General features: G+C 48.2%; 1 protein-coding gene and 1 pseudogene across 14 annotated transcripts in view; both read right to left on the reverse strand.

Annotated features, from left to right (window-relative positions):
• Positions 1-1,185: 1,185 nt before the first annotated feature.
• The window catches only part of ACKR2 (atypical chemokine receptor 2), a 59,208-nt gene continuing 41,427 nt past the window's right edge, over positions 1,186-18,966 (reverse strand). For 12 of the 14 annotated variants that reach the window (XM_042955780.1, XM_042955777.1, XM_042955775.1 and 9 more), the window contains 2 exons: positions 16,348-16,413; positions 1,186-5,574 (listed from right to left, as the gene is read on the reverse strand). In XM_042955780.1, the coding sequence (XP_042811714.1) occupies positions 4,385-5,545 (1,161 nt within the window). In that variant the 5' untranslated portion in view covers positions 5,546-5,574; positions 16,348-16,413 and the 3' untranslated portion in view covers positions 1,186-4,384. Of the gene's footprint in view, positions 5,575-10,385; positions 10,442-15,813; positions 15,889-16,347; positions 16,414-18,966 lie in introns of those variants that run through there. The other 2 variants (XM_042955786.1, XR_006207276.1) reach the window with 2 other exon arrangements.
• On the reverse strand, positions 16,961-18,706 carry LOC122230381 (annotated as a pseudogene).

The following is an 18,966-nucleotide window of genomic DNA, read 5'->3' on the forward strand; positions in this document are numbered from 1 at the left end:
AGCCCAATAGATCAAAAATATTAGCATTTCAATATGTCAGTATAAGAACATTAGTAAAAATATGTATTTTTTAGTAACATTGGGACAAACTACATATATAAAACATTAGTAAAAAAAAAAAAAAATATATATATATATATATATCTCTTTTTTTAAATTTCTTTGTGTGTGTGTGTTGCCTTCAAAATCTGGTACGTACTTTTTACCCTTACAGTGTATCTCACTTCAGACTAGCCACATTCTAGTGCTCACCAACCACATGTGGCTAGTGGCTCCTGAATTAGATAGAGCAGGTCTGGAGAAACGCTTCCTTTCACATAGGAGTTATTCAAGCCCCCCCCCCCCCCTCAGTGCCCTTGTCTCCCCTCCACACTCCCACCTCAGGGTGGTCTCAACCCCTCCTGTGGTCTCCACAACCACAGGTGAGTTCAGAGCTCTCTCCTACTTCCAGACCCTCAATCTCCCCGCTGGGGTCCCACAGCACCTCTGACTCAGTGTGGCCCACACAGAACTCAGCATCTGTCTCCCCACCTCTGTCCTGAACCACCTCCTTCTCCGGATTACGCCGCCTGCCTCTGCTCAGGACACCACCACCCACCCCATCCCCCAGGACAGATCTGGGAGAAACCTGATCTCCTCCCCACTCTCACCCACATACAATCAGGCCCCAGTTCTGTCAGTTCAACCCTCTGTCGTGCCTCCGAAACTGTCCTCTTTTCCCCAGCCCCACTGCCATTCCTATGACTCAGCACTCTGCACACCAGGCCTGCCTGGCCCTCTGTGCACCCAGCTGCCAGAGACCTTTCGCCAGACCTTTTGCCTGTCACACTTTCACTTTTCTGGTTCCCCGTCGCCTCCGTGCACCTAACATTTAAATTTTGCCACAGTTGATCCCAAATGTTCAATCCAGTGCAATTCAGCCTTGCCAACTTTCTCCAGTGGAACTGTCTGGAAAGTACAGTTGCTTGCTTTTTACTGCCAACCTGGAGGCCTTCCTGGATCTCACCCATTCCAGTCTCTGGCCAGAAATGGGCTTCCTCCCCTGAGGCTCCCCTGACACAGCTTGTGTCCCAGCACATCTGTTACTTGTTGTTGCTCTCTGTTTCCTGCTTTCCTCCTCCTGCCCCCTCCCCCGGACTGCAACCCACAGGGCTTGGTATCTTATTACTTCATCCCTGACCCCCAATTCCCTAAATGGAGATTAAATGATAGAAAATTGGCTCAGTCTCAGCTACTTTACTTCATGTCCTCAAATCATTTCCTTCCCCTCCCTGGCCTCACTCAGCTTCCTGGCATGTGAAATGGAGACAGTCCCATTGCCAGGCCTGCCTACCAGGGCTGGGAGTGCTGCTACCAGAGCCACAGCTGGCTGGTGGCAGGGCCTGGCTGCGGCTGGGGCTGGGACAGGAGGAGCAGTGACTGGAAGCTGGCGTAGGGTCCTGGAGAAGGGAGGCCGGGCAGCAGAGACCCCCCTGCAAGGATGCCTAGTGGGGCTTCTCTCCACTCACCTCTCCCAAATCTGTGACTGGCCTCTTGCATTTTTTTGAGGCTGGCTGTTCTGCCCTGAGTTTTGCCAAGATAACAGGCTATTAGAGTAACTCAGGCAAGGGCTGGGGCTGGGGCTGGAGGCAGGAGTCTGTCCCCACTAGCTATGTGACTGTGGGCCAGAGTCTGCCTTCCTCTGGGTCTAACTGCCCCCAAATGACAACCTCTGTCTAGAGCCTGACAGAGCTCTGACTGCCTTGGAGAAGCCAGGATATCCTAACCTATCCCACAAGGGGCCAGGAGCACAAGAAGAGACACACAGGGAGAACAGGGGACGGAGAAGGGGACTGAGAGGCTAGAAACCACCATGGAGAGCTTATCAATGACCTCCCCACACAGCCAGGCCCTGTGCCAGAGCAGGTATTGGGATACAGGCAAAGATGCAGGGCCTTCACACACCTCCTGGGCACTGCTCAGGTGCTACACACCCTCATTTTCCCTATACCCAAAGAAATCTAGACCAAGGGCCTGGCCTGTCAACAGGCTGGGGGGCAGGACTGAGGGCCCAAATCCATTAAGTCAAGACCAAGAGGTCTCAACTGAGAGCGATCTCCCAGGAACTGCATGTTTGAGGGTATACCTGGGACCAAGGGAAGCCTCAGTGGGTCAGAGGTGTGGGGTGACTACAAGTATACCGTCCCACAGCCCATAACAACAGGCCTCCCAGGAAGCAGTGAGCACCCAGGATTATAGTGTGCATGTAGGGGCCAATGCCCAGCTGCGGGCACAGAAGGGGCCCATGGCACCTGTAGTCCTACGCCCCTTGCATGGGGACTGGACACACTCTCTGCAAGGACCACCCTTCCTTCCCTAGCAAGGACCCTGAGGCAGTAGGAAGATTGAGACCCCCAAGGATACATCTAATCACTACCTGTCCTGACACAACAGTCCTGACCCCCAAATCCTCATTTCTGCACCAAATTTTTTTCTCCCTCAAAGAAAAGCCCACTATGTGTATTCTCTAAGGATAGCCTATCACAAAGCAAGATCAGAGATGGCATGCCAAAGGTGGAACTGCAGGTACCTGGGAAAGAAAAATATTTTTTCCATAAGCAGTAATAGCTGTAAACCCTCAAAACACATTTCACAGGGTAGAGGCAGAGCCATGCCTGTCCCTCTCCCTGGGTCAGCCAGGGGAAGAGTCCATCTTGCCGCAGAGTCTGAGGACCAAGAGAATCCTGGGAGCTTTCCTGGAAAGGCGTGAGCAGTGTAGCCAGCGAACTAGGCCTTTGGGTGGGCAGACGGAGAGCAGCAGGAGGAACCGAGGTGCGGACTGGGAAGTAAGGTCAGGATGAAGAGGTCTCTGTCCTGGCCTGGGCTGTGAGAGCCCAGCTCCAACTTGCTTCCTGACCAGTGCCTTCTGTGCTGTAGTCAGAGCCCTCGCTATGGTCAGCTGCAGTACATGGCAACTAGGACAGTGAGAGGGATCGAGGGGTCACTGGTGGCCACCCTTTCCCCTGCCCCTTGGGCACCGGCTTCAGGGCACTTCTTATATACCTGTTGTTTGCAGAGAGCACATACCCACACTTACACAGCTAGAGAAAGACACATAGGAACACACAGACACAAGGCCCAGAGGACACAGTTGACACATTCATATCAGATCCACATAGCTATATGTACTATGCACAGCCCACACAGCAACACAGACATGTGCACATAGACTACACGTACACACATCTGCCAGTGCTGGGGATAAGCCCTGCTAGGTGTCCCTTGGCTGGCATACCTTATCCCATCTCATCTATGCATCATGGATACGATGTCAGAGACACTCTGGGTACCTAGACCCAGTTGGTACAGCTCAGGCTGTATCTCACCAGTCAGGCTGCTATGTGGGCAGGACTGAGGTCCCTTGTGCACCAGATTTCAGGAGCTCCAAAATAGAACCCCACTCCCCCACATCCTCAAACAAATCACCACCTTCAGATACAGAGCTTCATTTCCCAGGGCACCAATGGAGCTCAGAGTCCTTCCTGACAGTGGGACTCTGGGGCCTTAGGAGAGACAGCTAAAGAGCAAGGATGAGGAGACAGCTGGCTGAAAAAATGATCCCTGTTACACAAGAAAGTGGGCAAGCACAAAACATAGAGGTGGGAATGTGTAAGAGACGAGGGGTACCTGGTGTCCAGGAAGTGAAAAGGAATGACGGACTATAAAGGTAAGATGGCGTATGGGATTCTACGTGTGAAAGCTCCAGCCCTGAAGCCAGACAAAAAATTTAGACTTGATTGTGCAGGCCCCAGGGACCCTTGAAGGCTCCAGAGAGGGGCATGGGAAGCACAAGAAGGAAGAGCCTCCTGGACTGCCATGTTCACCTGGCATCCCACCTGCTGACTCTCATGTTCCTGGGAAGTTCCCCAGGTGGGGCACTTCCAGGCCCTCCGGCTTGCCAGACCCTTGGCAGTGCCATCAAAGCTGTGACATTAAACGATACTGCAACAATATTTTCCCAGCTGAGCTACAGGGAAGAGGGCACACTGGTGGGTGGCAAGCCTTGGACTACTCTGAGGAAGACGGCAGTGATGGCTGAGGGTGGGTGATCATGCTGGCTGCTGGGAGCAGATCAGATGACAGGACATAGCATGATGATAAGAAGCACAGAGGTCAGTTAGGACACTACTGTAGCGATTCATGCAAGAGAGTATGATTTCCTGGAAGGCAATAAAGAAAGTGAAAGGAAGAGGCAGGAGTAAGTAAATGCTGCTGATGGTTGACAACTGAGAACTGACCACTGGGTTTGACAACATGGTCCATGAGGCCCTTGAAGAGAGGACTTTGGGTGGATGCCCAACTGAGCTGGGTCCCATCCACTCTCACCAGACTGTGGTATGGCCACTCAGGCTTCATTTTCTCCCGTGTCGTTCATGTCGGGGGAGTGCTCAGCCTGCCTCTCCCCAAGGTCATTCATGCCAGTCATTTCTTCTTGGGCAGTGAGCGTGCTACTCTCAGAACAGCTGGACAGTGGGGCCTGTGCAGGGCGAGGTGCCTGGTTGTGCCGGAGCACAGTGATGAGGAAAGCCTTCAGGTGCCCGCGGAAGTGGCGGCTGGAGAAGGCATAGAGAATGGGAGTGAAGCAGCAGTGAAGGAAGGCAATGCTCTCTGTCACCTGCAGGGCATAGTCCAAGTGCTGGCTAACCTTGCAGTCCCCAAAGACTTGCAGGTCCAGCAGTGAGTGCAGAAACAAGGTGAGGTTGTATGGGAACCACAGCACAAAGAAGGCCACCACAAGGGCTACGACTATCTTCAGAGCCCGGCCCTGGCCTGGGGGCCTCAGCCTGACCAGCACAGAGCCAATGCGGGAGTAGAAGAAGATCATGACAAGGAGTGGAAGGAGAAACCCCAGGAGGTTCTGCTGGAAACGGAGAAAGAGCTTCCAGATGGTTCCATGTCCTCCGAAATCTGCATAGCAGTTCCACACGCCTGTGGGGTTTTCATGTGTCTGCACAAAGACCATGTCAGGGATGGAGACAGCCAGGGCCACAGTCCATACCATGGCAGCCAGGAGCAGACTTTTGGCCCGGGTCCTCAGTCTGTGGTGGGGCTGAGTGTGGACGATCTCCAGGTACTTGTCCAGGCTCATGCAGCTAATGAAGAAGATGCCACTGTAGAAGTTGATGGTATAGAGGGTGCTCACCATCTTGCATAAGAAACTCCCAAAGACCCAATGCCAGGCCACAGAGATGCCCCAGAAAGGCAGTGTCACCACAAACAGGAGGTTGGAGATGGCCAGGTTCAGCAGATAGACCTCAGTCATCCGCCTGCGAGGCATGTACCGGAGCAAGACCACTAGAAGAAAGAGGTTTCCACCCAAACCCAGCACAAAGATCAGGCTGTAGAAGACTGGCAGGAAGATCCTGCTAAAGGACATCACCTCATCCTTCCGGCAGAGCATGAAGGCCACACTGTCCAGGTAGTACTCGTAGTCATAGAAGGAGCTGCTGTTCTCAGAACTGGCAACCTCAGTGGTAGGCGGCAGAGGGGAGGCGGTGGAGGCCATGTCAGGAGGACACGCCCAGTTCTGGAGCTCTGTGGACCAGACAGAGTACAGTGGGAGAGGAATAAGATGAAACCAGGCACTATCTACCTCTCTCCAAACCCGCTTTTACTGCTGCTCTGGGAGGCCCAGCAGACTCTTCACGTTGACCTCAGTACCTGTAGGTCAGCGAGGAAGAGCACAAGTGTGGGGAACCTGAGCCTACCACTTTAGCCATGCCACCCTGGGTGGGTAGCTTAACCTCAGATGTTCTCACAGGACTCACTTATTTCATTATGGCTTCTCCTCTTTATTTTCCCCTTCATCATTTAAAAGAACTGATACGACCCAGTAATTGCACTACTAGCTATTTATCCAAGGGATACAGGTGTGCTGTTTTGAAGGGGCACATGCACCCCAATGTTTACAGCAGTGCTATCGACAATAGCCAAAGTATGGAAAGAGCCCAACTGTCCATCGACAGATAAAGAAGATGTGATGTATACACACAATGCAATATTACTTGGTGATCAAAAAGAATGAAATCTTGCCATCTGCAATTATGTGGACGGAACTAGAGTATATTATGCTAAGTGAAATTAGAGAAAGACAAATATATGACTTCACTCATAGGTGGAATTTAAGTTACAAAATTGATGAACATAAGGGAAGGGAAGCAAAAACAATATAAAATAGGGAGGGGACAAAACATAAGAGACTTTTAAATACAGAGAACAAACAGTGGGTTGCGAGAGGTGTTGTGGGTGGGGGATGGGATAAATGGGTGATGGGCATTAAGGAAGACACACTGTATTCTACTCCTGAAATCATTATTACACTATATGCTAACTAACTTGGATGTAAATTTAAAAAATAATAAAAATTTTTAAAAAGAACTGATAATATCTTTCAGATTTTTCTTTATTACTTAGAGAATACCAATTCACCTATGTACTGTATCACCATACTTTTCCTCATGTGTGGCTTGTGGTTGTTTTCTTTTTTTTTTAAACAAATGCTTGTCTTCAGTAGGATTTGTTTTATCCATAAATGTCTAGTGTGCCCAGTCTGGCTTTTAATTTTTTTGACCTCTGTCGCCTAAGGATTTCCATTGCTTTTGTTATTTTTAAAATATTTTAAAATATTAAAAATATTTTATTACAAATATTTAGTTTTATATCAATATTTTTATTTATAAGTATTCAATATTTTTAACATATTTTATCCAGTATATCTAGGTTTGTAGCAGAAAGGTGTGAGCCATCATGTTGAGAGGCTCAAAGCCTACTAAACCTTTCCATTCCTCAGTTTCCCCATCTGTAAAATGATAATGATAATAATAATAGTGCCTACTTCATGGGGTTCTTGTGAGGCTTAAAAATTATCATTCACTTCAGAGCATGTCACACTCCATGAAGAGTGCCCAGAACATAGTAGGCCCTCAGTAAATGTTAGCTTAAAATGTTGCTTTGTTGAGAACAGAGTCCATCATCTTTCCGCCAGCCTCTTCTCTCCTGCATCTACCTAACTGAACAGCACCACTGACTCAGTCACCTAAGACTGAAACATAGGAGACGTCCCAGATTCCTTCCTCACTCCCTCACCACCATCCTGTGAGTCTCTACCTCCTTACTGCTTTTTGAAAATGTCCAACATTTCTAAGACTCATAAAAATACATACATGATATTCTTTTAATAGAATTAAAACAAATGAAACAGAAATACTTTGCAGGAGTTCAAAAAGATGAATGCGAAAGCTTGGGAATGATAGGGACAACATTCAAGATGGTGGCTGCCTGGGCAGAAGCCCAAAGCATGGGATGAGGGCAGGTCAGTGCAGTGGTTTCCCCTCAGAGCAGTGGTTTCCCAGGTTTTAACTGTATTATTAAAAATAATTTTGGGGGTGCCTGGGTGGCTCAGTCGATTGAGCGACTGACTACAGCTCAGGTCACGATCTCACGGTTTGTGGGTTCGAGCCCCGCGTCAGGCTCTGTACTGACAGCTCAGAACCTGGAGCCTGCTTCAGATTCTGTCTCCCTCTCTCTCTGCCCCTCCCCCACTCATGCTCTGTCTCTCTCTGTCTCAGAAATAAATAAACATTAAAAGAAATTTTAAAAATAATAATAATAATTTTTAAGGGGTGCCTGGTAGCTCAGTTGGTTGAGCTCAGGTCACAATCCCAGGGTCATGGGCTCTGAGCTGGGTGTGGACTGCTTAAGATTCTCTCTCTCTCTCTCTCTCTCTCTCTCTCTCTCTCTCTCTCTTTCTCTCTCTCTCTCTCTCTCCCCCCCCCCCCGCCTCTCCCCTCCTCATATGTGCATACTCTCTCTCTCTCAAAAAAAATAGAATATATAAAAATAATTTTTAAGAGAGACCTTCACATGAACCAGTGATAAGAATTATGCTCAATTCTGTTGTGTGTTCCAGGAGAGAGACTTCAGGTTCAACACATTAGACTGTTCACCAGTGAAGAAGAGGGTTTTGAAGGAGAGAGGTAGGAGATAAAAAAGAATACATGACTCTGGCAGCAATCATGCATGGCCTCCAGAGTGGGGCCTAGAGGCTGGTGACAATGGTTCATAAACCAAGAAATACAAATCAAGCCCACTTTATACCTTTGTGTTTTATTTTTTATTCTTTGATTAAAGCGAGGTGGAACTTTTTAATGTGTTCAGTGCCAGTTTGTATTTCTTTTGTGAATAATTTATTGTTTTAATGGGTGGGATTCTCATTTCATAAGAGGTTTTATATGGTAAGGATTTAGCTTTTTACATATATATGGCAAAAATTTTCCCCAGTCCTTCCTGGAAGTTTTGTCTATTTTTTTTTCCAGGTAGAATTCTGCAGGAAATATTGACTCAGGCCCTCAGCTGACTCTTCTAAGTATCCGCAACATTGGGACCTCACAGCTGATGGAAATATACAATGCTGCTGAGGCAGAACTTCTCCCAGGGAGTCCCTGAAGTCCTCCTACTCATTGAGCCTCTGCACCACCCTTGGGCTCCTGTGAAATGGAATCTGGGCCAGATATTGGGAAAATCACACACATGTCCTGTCCCCATCCAGGAGCTCAGCCTGGGCAGCTTTATATAGGGCTGGGCTCCTGACTGGCCAGAAACTTCACCCTGTGCCTTACTTTCCTGGTTCTCCACTCCCCTCCTGTGCATCTAGGGCCTCCGGTCCCTGAGCCCCTCCCTTTCCTGGGCAGCAGTAAGGATGCCCCTAGCACATGGCTGGTGTCAGGAGTCCATGAGCTGCTGTGGTGGGAGGAGGGAGTACTCTTCTGCACTTGGGACTGATTAGGGATTATTTTTTTAAATATTTATTTTTATTTTGGGAAGAGTGCAAGTGGGGAAAGGGCAGAGAGAGGGGAACAGAGGATCAGAAGCAGGCTCTGTGCTGACAGGTTGACAGTAGTAAGCCCAGTGTGGAAATTGAACTCACAAACTGTGAGATCATGACCTGAGCTGAAGTCAGACGCTCAACCACTGAGCAACCCAGGTGCCCCTTAGGGATGATTTATCAGAAGTTGTTGATAATTAAATATCGGCTCTTCTGGTCTAGCATTACTGACGTTGATCGTGACCTGGCTTCTCAAAGTCCCTGCTTTAATAAACAACCAAGTCAGATGACTGCTTTGATCAAAGCCAGAGGTCAGGGTCAGCAGGCTCCAGGCTGGCCCACGCCACCTTTACAAGGCTCCTTCCAACTGAAACACTGTTCCCTTCCCTCTCAGGGCCTCTGGCCTCCTGATCTTTCACTCTGGGAATCTTTCCAGGTCTTCTTGACCTCTGGGACCACCAGCCCCTCCCATAACTCTCACCAATAATGTTAACAACAATGACAGCATCAGGGAACACCCCCATGTGCCTGTGATAATTGGTCAGGCACCTTCACAGCCACTATGACCAGCCTGTAAGGCAAATCAGGAAGGAACTGTCAGCCCCATTTAATCCAGGAGGGGATTACTTTTCCACAATCACATAGCTGAGCTGTATATGAATCCCAGGTTTTAGACACTGGAAACAGTGCCTTGACCCTGGTGCCATCCCATCCCCGTCCTCTGTTTTGCCCTATCCAACAGTCACCAAAAGGGGCCACTTGAGAAATGTGTGATTTGGTCTCAGGAGATTCTGACTGCCCAGGATACTGCCCTCAGTGGCTGGTCTAGCCTCTGTAGACTTCACTATTAATACCCCCAAGGCTTTACTGAACCTCCTTGTGAAACATAGCCTCCCTATGGTCAATGGAATAATGGCCTCTCAATGATACCCACAACCTAATCCCTAAAACCTGTGAATATGTTACCTGATATGTCAAAAGGGACTTTACAGATGTGATTAAGGCAGGCCCAATGTAATCACAAGGGTCATTATAAGAGGGACATAAAAGTGTCCAAATCAGAGAGTGAGGGTGGAAACAGGTCAGAGAGATGCAGTTATAAGACAAAGAATGCAGGCAGCCTCTAGAAACTGGTAGAAGCAAGGAACAGATTCTTGCTGAGCCTCCAGAAGAAACGTAGCCCTGCTGACCCATTTTAGACTTCTGACCTCTAGAACTTTGAGATAGTAAATGTGTGTTGTTTTAAGCCACTGAATTTGAGGCGATTTGATACAGTGACAATAGGTAATACACTTCCTGTGACCCTCTCTTTTCCCATCAGTTTCTCAGACTGAGGGAGTGAGTGAGCATCGCATCCACCTCCTTCAACTCACAGGTGGGGAACTTGAGACTCAAAGAAGGGGAACAACTTATACAAAGCATACAGTGAGTGATCAGTGGCCACACTGAAACATGACCACCATGTTCCTGACTGCCCTTCAGGTCTCTGCTAACTGACCCCTACCTGTCCCTCTGGACTCACTTGATTTTTTTCTTTTTTTCTTTTCACTTTTCCTTATTGTACGAATTCATTTGGTGTATCCAGCAATACCTTGAGAGGATTAAATGAGGGTATCAGTTATTCACATCCAGTATGAATTAGCAGTGTGAATTTCTGCAGTGGAACTTTTGGGGGAATCTAGGAACTACCTAGAGAGGGAGGATTTAAAGAGGAGGGACAAGGGCGAGGTGAGCAGAGCTTCCCGTACACTGAGGACAAGGGCACAAAGGCAAACTACGCCTTGTCTCTGGAGCAGTAACATCATCCTCTTTGTGACTTCCTGAGGCTGCTGGCCTGGACTAGCACCAGCTTTGACTCAGAAAGAATGTTTGGCTGGAGAATAATGTCTTCTCCTGAGGATCAAGGGCTCACCTCCCAAGGCCTCTCAGAGAAGTCATAGTTGAGGCAACAAGAGAGAGGATATTGCCATGTCCATCTAGACAAGAAGGCAGCCATGTTAGTTGAGCTCCTTCCATGAGCTGAATACTCAGATGCAATTTTCTCTTTTAATCCTTACCATAGTTCTGGGAAGCAGTACTGTTAGGATTCCCATTTTCCAGATGAGAAAACTGAGGTTTGGAATGGTGGAGTCCAACTGCCCACAGCTTCAGATCAGCAAATGATGGACCCCAGGTTGGATGGCCCCCACAGTACAAGGTAGAACGGGTGACACTTTCCCTCTAGCTCTCCTTTCAACACGGACCAAACCTGAATTTGAAGGATGGGCCTTTGGTAGGGGGACTTCTGACCTTAGCAACCAGTGGCAGAGAAGATTCAAAGTCATTAATGTGCTGAGGCAGCTCCCACAGGCTCATGAGAGCCAGTTATACAACATCTGGGAGGCATCCAACAAACAACCATGAAATTGACCAATTCTTCATTTGGGGATGAGTTGGTAGCTTGAAATTAGTCATGGTGGGAATATGTACACCGCGACAAATGCTACGAATTGGAGCTTCCTCTCCTTGCACGTGGCCTCCACCACTACCACTACCACTGAGAACTGGTTATGAAACCTTTGCTGGCATACCCCTGATCAGGACCCCATGAAGCCTGACCTCATCCTGCCCATTTCACTATGTCCCTGTCTGTGTCTCCCATCACTTTTTCCCCTCCACCTGCCACATCACCCCATGGCTGCCCTCCTCTCCAGCCAAGAACCCTTGGAGACAGGGCCACCCTGTCCCCTCTCACGTGCCCACGGCACAGCCATGCTGAGTGTGCTGCCCACAGTGCAGCTGTGACTAGCAAACAAATAAACAAAGTCAAATGTGACCCCAAAAAGGCCACACTAGCTTTCAAAATGTAAAACCAAGAATAACATCTGAAATCACTTCTAGCGAACAAAAATTATGCTGGCTTCCTTACAATTTGGAAATCATATCCTTTAAAATGCAACCTAAATTCTTCATTCCCAGAAGCCTGCCCGGGCCACTAGCCTGGTGTAACCCTTGCCCCAGCCCCCAAGCACTCACAGAAGGTCACTCCTCAGCCTTGGTACCTACCTCCTTGAGTACAGTTCCCTTTAGAGAATCGCTCGCCTCCTCTGCTAGACTGGGGACACCCAGGGGTTGGAACTCACCAGTACAGGGCTGGCACTTAGAGGCAGTCAACAAATGACCGTGGACCTCATCAGTACTGTCACCTCTTTTCATCCCTTCTTTTCTCGCCTCATTTGTCCCTTGCCTGATTTCCTGCCTTCCCTTACTGGTGCCCTGAACACAGCAGAGGCAAGACCCTCCTTCTGTGGGTCATTTTCCCAGCCTGGACCAGCCCTGCCACAGTGGCCTTGGGAGCCCCTGGCCATGCGGCATGTCCAGCCCACTGCTTGCACTCCAGCCATGTTCAAGTGCTATCTCCAGCTGGCACAGCCTCCCTAGACCAGTGTCACAGGATGTGCCCTCTGGCTACCCCCAGCTTCTTCCCTCAGGAGCTCCCCTAACTGCTCTGGGAGGACTGGGATGGAGACAGAGTCCGAAGGCCTGGACTCTACCCTGGCTCAGCTTGGAGTGAGCCCTCTGTGCCTCTAACTATGGTTTTCCCATTCTGCATTCCTGGCCTACCTGTGGCTGGAAAAGTTGAGGCAAGGGGCTATGAAATGACTCACTCTCTGACCACAGGGTCTGGCTGCGGAAAGTGCTCTGGCCTTAGGTTACAGGTAGAAGAAAACTTGCCTTTGGGGGAACTGGTAACAGTGATGGGATCACTCCAGGTTCCTCCTCCATTTGGGAAAATGCCAGATATTAACCTCTACTGTGTAATGACAATTACAACAATAGTAACACATACCCACCACTTACAGAGCACTTACCTTGGGCCAGGCTCTATTCTCAGAACTTGGCACGCATCCATTCATTTCATCCTCGCAATACCACTCAGAGGCAGGTGCTATTATTATCTCAATTTTACATGTAAGGAAACATAGCCACAGAGAGGCTAAGGAACTTGCCCAAGGCCACACAGTTAGTTAGTAGCAGAGCTGGGATCTGAATCCAAGCTGAGTCTGGGCTAGCTCATTAAAAGACAGGGGTGAAGGATGGGGACTAGAGATGAAGAAGTGACAGGAGACCAGACTGCCATTGCTCAGGGTGCCTGAATGGAAGACTGGCTGGGGGGTTGATGGTACATGAATGAAAAACAGGAAAAGAACCAAGAGCCACACAAGGAGGACACGAGGAAAAATGTCTAGTGCCTCAGGAATGGCACACAGGAAGAGAAATCATGAATAACCTATGGCGGGCGGCGGGGGGCGTGGTGGGAAACTGGGACTCAGCTTCACCGCGTCATTTGGGATGCCCTTGGACTTAAACTTCAGGCCCTGCCAGCCCTAACATAAAGTCAAGGCTTCCATTCTGGAACCCGTGACTTGCACAAGCCTGTCTTCTCACCCATAAAATAAATAGCGCTTACAGCAAAGAATGTCGCTATGAGTAAATATCATGCCATCTTTTTTTTTTTTAATGTGTATTTGTTTTTGAGAGGGAGAGAGAGAAGAGCTCAAGAAGGGGAGGGGCAGAGAGAGAGACGGAGACACAGAATCTGAAACAGGCTCCAGGCTCTGAGATGTCAGCACAGAGCCCAACGTGGGGCTCGAACCCCAGAGCGGGGAGATCATGACCTGAGCTGAAATCGGATGCTTAGCTGACTGAGCTACCCAGGCGTCCCTCGTGCCTTCTTTATAACAGCTAACACCACAGAGCCTTGATGGTGTGCTGGGTGCTGGGGCAAGGAGCTGTACATGTATTAACTTATTTAATTCTCACATTTACCTTACAGAAGTTAAATATTATCATCAGCCCTATTTTCTAGCTGAAAACACTGAGACACAGAGAGATTAGGGAACTGGTCCAATGTCACCTGGCAAGGGAGTAGTAGTAGGTCCAGGAACTGAAATCCAGAGTCCATGCTCTAGAACGCTAAGTTATACTGCCTCTCAAAGAAAATAACAGGCCAGTTGTAGACTCCCTCCTCCAAACTTTCTACATATTCATGTCCTCACTGCTCACAACAACCTTAGGAGATAAGCACTAATGTTATCTCCATTTTGTAAATGAGGAACTGAGGCTCAGAGAGGGGGAGTTACTTGCCCAAGGATACTCAGCAAGTGTGCTGCAGAGTCAGAAATTGAGTCCCTGCAGTTGGCTCCAGGGCCAGAGCCCTGGACCACACACTGGGAGCTCCACTGCTGTGAGCTCTCGCCTCAGACTCACGGGAAAGGACAGATGCCCTCTTCATGGTCCACTGTGGAAAGCACTGCATTTAAATTCATTGTGATGCATAAAACACTGTGAAAACAATAGTAACCGGTCCTGACGTGTACATGGGGCCCCTTACTTCTCCAGGCGCCTTTATATCCTGGCCCTCCAAGTCCTCCTGGCTCCCTTGTTACAGGCAGCATGTGTCACCTCCCCGGTTTCACAGAAAGCCCAGAGCCACACTCACTACAAGTTAGGCAGAGCTGACCTTAGAGCTCTGAATCTCCGAGCAGTGGACCATTACATGCTCTCCTTCTCTCTTTACTTTTCTAACATGTATTTTTCCTGCTTACAAAAATCATACATGCTCAATGTAAAATGTGGAAATGTAAGAGAAAAATAGAAAAGAGGCTAGCTGCCTCCAGGAATAGTCTCTGGGAATATTTTGGTAAATCTTGTCTGTTTTCATGCCCATGGCTCCAACCGCTGCACTAAACCTCCCCGGATTTGTGGGAGCCTGGCTGCAAAAGAGTGGCCTTGTCCGGTCCCCTGCAGGGCGTGAGTGCCTTTGAAGTCTCCTGATAGACTCCCTGGCTCCTGGGCCCTGGGATCTGTGAGACCCTCCTGTTCCCCATGCTCCCTGGGACCCCACATTACTCAATGTTTCCTGGCTCTTATCAGGGAATGGGGATGTTGGTGACATTGAGAAACTCACAGGGCAACCCCTCCTCCCAGAGCTTACTTCAGTTAATAAAAACTCAGCAAGTTTAGAGCCCTACTCTTTAAAGAGCTGCTGTTGCAGAAGAAGGTATGATTTTCACATGTTTCCCAAATCATTTTTGCATTTCTTTCCTTAGTCTCTCTCACTGTTGCCTGCATTTATATTTCGGCATTATTCTTGGTTCAAAATGAAACACAATCACCACCTCCACTGCCCCCAGGGAGGGTGGTATACTCAGCATGGTGCAGCATGGAATAGACAGAAGAGATTGGTCTACTTCTTAATGGCTGAGTAACCCCGGGCAAATTACTTAGCCTCTCTGAGCCTTAGTTTTCTCACCTGTAAAATATCTCCTTCCTGAAGGTTTTATAATAATTAGGTGAATGCCTGACATAGAATTATTGGTTCCCTTCCAGGCCCCAAAATGACTCTTGGCTTAGCTTAAGAGGGATAAGAGGATATTCTGAGACTATCTGGGGCAGGAGGGGGCTCAGAACTTGGGTGAGGGGTAACAAGAGAGAACAAGGGGGCATAAGGAAAGAGTGTTGACATGCAAAGAATAACCTCAGCCCTTGGAGGGGGCCCTTAAAGACCTCCTCATCTGTCTCAGCTGGGGAACCAGAGACCCAGAGACAAAAGGGAATCCCTGAGACCACACAGCCATGTCTGACACCAACTTTCAGGGCCTTACAGAATCCACAAAGCAGATTCTCAGAGCTGGAGCCAAAGAGGGAAGGAACCAGCAAACTGCCGTACTCCCTAGTGCTGAGGCACTTGTTCCGAGAGTTGTCCCAGAGAGAAAGCTCCACACTGACCTGTTAGCACTTCCCTCTCCCCACACCTGTGGCCACTCTCCAAGTCCCTGGATGCAGTCTCTCCCCTCTCCCCTGGGTAGAGTCCACCCCATTCCAGCAGTGGCCATAACCTACCAGAGCCAGACCAACTTGCCTGGGGATGTCCAACCTTATCCAGGAGAGCAGCAGCACCCGGGTCCTTCTTCCTCAGGGAAGTGTAGAGGGAGTGTGAATCTCCTCTCTGGACAGTGCCCTGCACACATCCTGTTCTGAGGCTGGAACAAAGCATCCCCTTTGGGCCTGCCCCTGCCCCGCCTCAGCTGCAGAGCCATAAGCTATTTCCCCTCATTTGAAATGAGTCAAGCTCAAATGACCGCCCCCCCGAAGGAGCAACTCCCCCCACCCAAAGACAGTCTAATGTCTTTGGAAAACATGTGTCTCCAGCCACACTTCTCTGGACCATTTCCCCAGCAGGGGAGCCAAGCAGATGATGAACAGCCGCAGTTCAGAACTCCAGGCCTTTGCTAGGCAGCTTTCCCCAACCTCCAGCTGCATTGATTTCAGACACCTCTCCAGTACCATCATACCCCATCCTGCCCCTCATCTCCTCTGGCCTTAACTCCCAGCAAGCCCTGCTGCATCTGCCCCCCAAAGCGTCAGCAATATTTTCATTTCCTAGACTTTCCAAACCATCTTCCCTCTCCACCCCCACTCTTCTCCCTCTGCCTACTTACTTGTCTGCTCTCCTACTGGGTCAGGAACTCCCAGGCAGGGACTATACCGAACCCACCAGCCTAAGCCTAGGGCCAGAAAAGAGCAGAAACTGAATGAATATGTGTGTGTGACATTCTGCCACCATATGCTTGCCAAGATGAAGGTACCTCTTTTCTGGGACAGTACCTGTGGCCCAGGGATGATGTCTAGCCACCCTTACCTCCAACCCCCTGCAGCCTGATACACAGCAGGTGCTTGGTGAATGTCTGTTGTCTCTACTTGAATTAAGCAGTAACAGAATAATGCCAGGTGGTCACAGGCACTGGCATTGGGGTCAACACACTGCCCGGCTTGAATCTGGCTCTGGGTGTACCTGCTATGTGATCTAGAGATGGTGTCTTCACCTCTCTGAGCCTTGCCATTCAGATCTGTATTGGGGGTGGGGATGCTGCCTCCCTCAGACAGTAATGATGAGAACTGAATGTCCCCAGAGAGGTGGACATGGCCTTAAACATTTGCCTTTCCCTGGGGTCCACGGGCCACCTAGAGTGGAGGCCAGGCCATGATGGGTTCTCACTCCAACAGAAGGGAGCAGAGGACTTTTCAAGCGGGGGGTCTCCAAGTGTCTCCAGGCTAAGTGCTGGTTACCAATAGGACAATTAGGAGTAGGGAGATGCCCAACAGAAGCCACAGAGCCCTGGTTCCATCCCAGGGATGGATAACCTTTTAAGACTGGCTTGTTTTCATTCCGTATAATTCTCTTGAGAGAATTAGGACAGCTAAGTTCTAGAACCTAGGCTCCTTCCTCATCCTCCCCTTCTCCCAACTTTTTATTTTAAAATAATTTTTCGATTTGCAAACTTAGTGCACAAAATTCTTATATGCCTGTCAGCCAGCTTCCTCTAATGTTAACCACAGAACCATAGTATAATGATCCAAAGCAAGAAATTAACATTGACACAATACTATTCACTAATCTACAGACCTTATTCAAATGTCACCAACTGTCTCACTAATGTCATTTCTCTGGTCCAAGATCCGAAGCAGACTCCCACATTGCTTTTGGTTGTTATGGCTCCTTAGTATCCCCATTTCTAGGGTAGTTCCTCAGTCTTGCTTTGTCTTTCATGACCTTGATAGTTTTGAAGAGAACCGTAGAACATCCCTAACTTTTGGTTTGATGCTTCTTCAAGGGTAAATTATGGCTATGTATTTTAGGCAGGAACACCACAGAAGTGATGTTGTGTCCTTCTCAGTGCATTATACCAGATATGCATGATTTCAATATGTCTCATTACTGGCAACATTAACTGTAATCACCCGGTAAGATAGTGTCTGCAGGGTTTCCACTGTGAAATTACTACTTATTCTTTTGTAATTAAGAAGCATCTTGTAGGGAGGTACTTTGAGACTATGCAAATACCCTTTCTTATCAACTTTTGCCCGCTAATATTAACATTCATTGATGACGCTTTCTGACAATTATTACTGTGTTGTTTCCCAAATGGTGATTTTCTATCTCTATCATTCTGTGTGTGTGTGTGTGTGTGTGTGTCTGTGTGTGTGTGTGTGCTAGTAAAGTTTATTTATATCACATTTTATCATGTCAGTCACACTGAAGTCCTAGAGATTTGTATGTGCATACAGAATCCAGGACATTCTTGGGAGAATTTTTTTTTTTTTTTTCGAAAACAAAAACAAAACAAGATGCAATTAATGTGACAGTTGGGTAGATTAGTGACCATCATGCTCCTTTGGGGTCTCATCTGGGATTTTATTTTATTTTTTAATGTTTCACTTAGGTTTGAGAGAGAGAGTACAAGTGGTGTAGAGGCAAAGAGAGAGGGAGACACAGAACCCAAAACAGGCTCCAGGCTCTGAGCTGTCAGCACAGAGCCCAAAGCGGGGCTCGAACTCAGGAACCACGAGATCATGACCTGAGCTGAAGTCAGACACTGAACCAGCTAAGCCATCCAGGTGCCCCTCATTTGGGATTTTAGAGTGAACTGTATCCAAAGGCTGCCAGTGGCAACTCAAGAGAGAGCCATAGGTCCTTACTTTTCACCATAAACTCCTTATTTAACTCTTCAATAGTCAAAAGAAGATTTGGATCTTCCAGTGGGTCTTCATCCTGCCTTTCTGCCAGAGCTGTGATTTCCTTACACACGACCAGAGTTTCAGCTCGGTGTCCAGAGGTCCCATGCACTTCCATCTGCTGCATAACCAGAAAGGGAGTAACCTCTGTGCTATTGCTCAAACCAGTTGCCCGAGTGGTAACCCTGGCAGGTCTGGAACACTGGCTTCACCCTTTGCCAGTACGAGTGATAATTACTTTTGCTGAGCTATGCCAAAACTTGCAAAACTCTCCTGCCCAGCCATTTACCCAGAAACTTTACAAAATGAGGCCAGTTTGAATTTCTGCATTAAAAATTCCAGCTCAGGGGCTAAGACCTCTCACCCTCTCACAACTTCCATCGTTCTTTTTACATTTATTAATTGGATTTTGCTGTAAGAAAGACTTGGCCTTTCTCTCTATTTATTTATATATATCAGTATGGACTCATGAGTATTAATTTTATTCCATTATTATCATTGGTTTTGCTGTTCAAATCACCTCAATTTTTTTTTGAGAGAGAAAG

The sequence above is a fragment of the Panthera leo genome, chromosome C2, assembly GCF_018350215.1.
Source record: "Panthera leo isolate Ple1 chromosome C2, P.leo_Ple1_pat1.1, whole genome shotgun sequence".
Lineage (NCBI taxonomy): Eukaryota > Metazoa > Chordata > Mammalia > Carnivora > Felidae > Panthera > Panthera leo.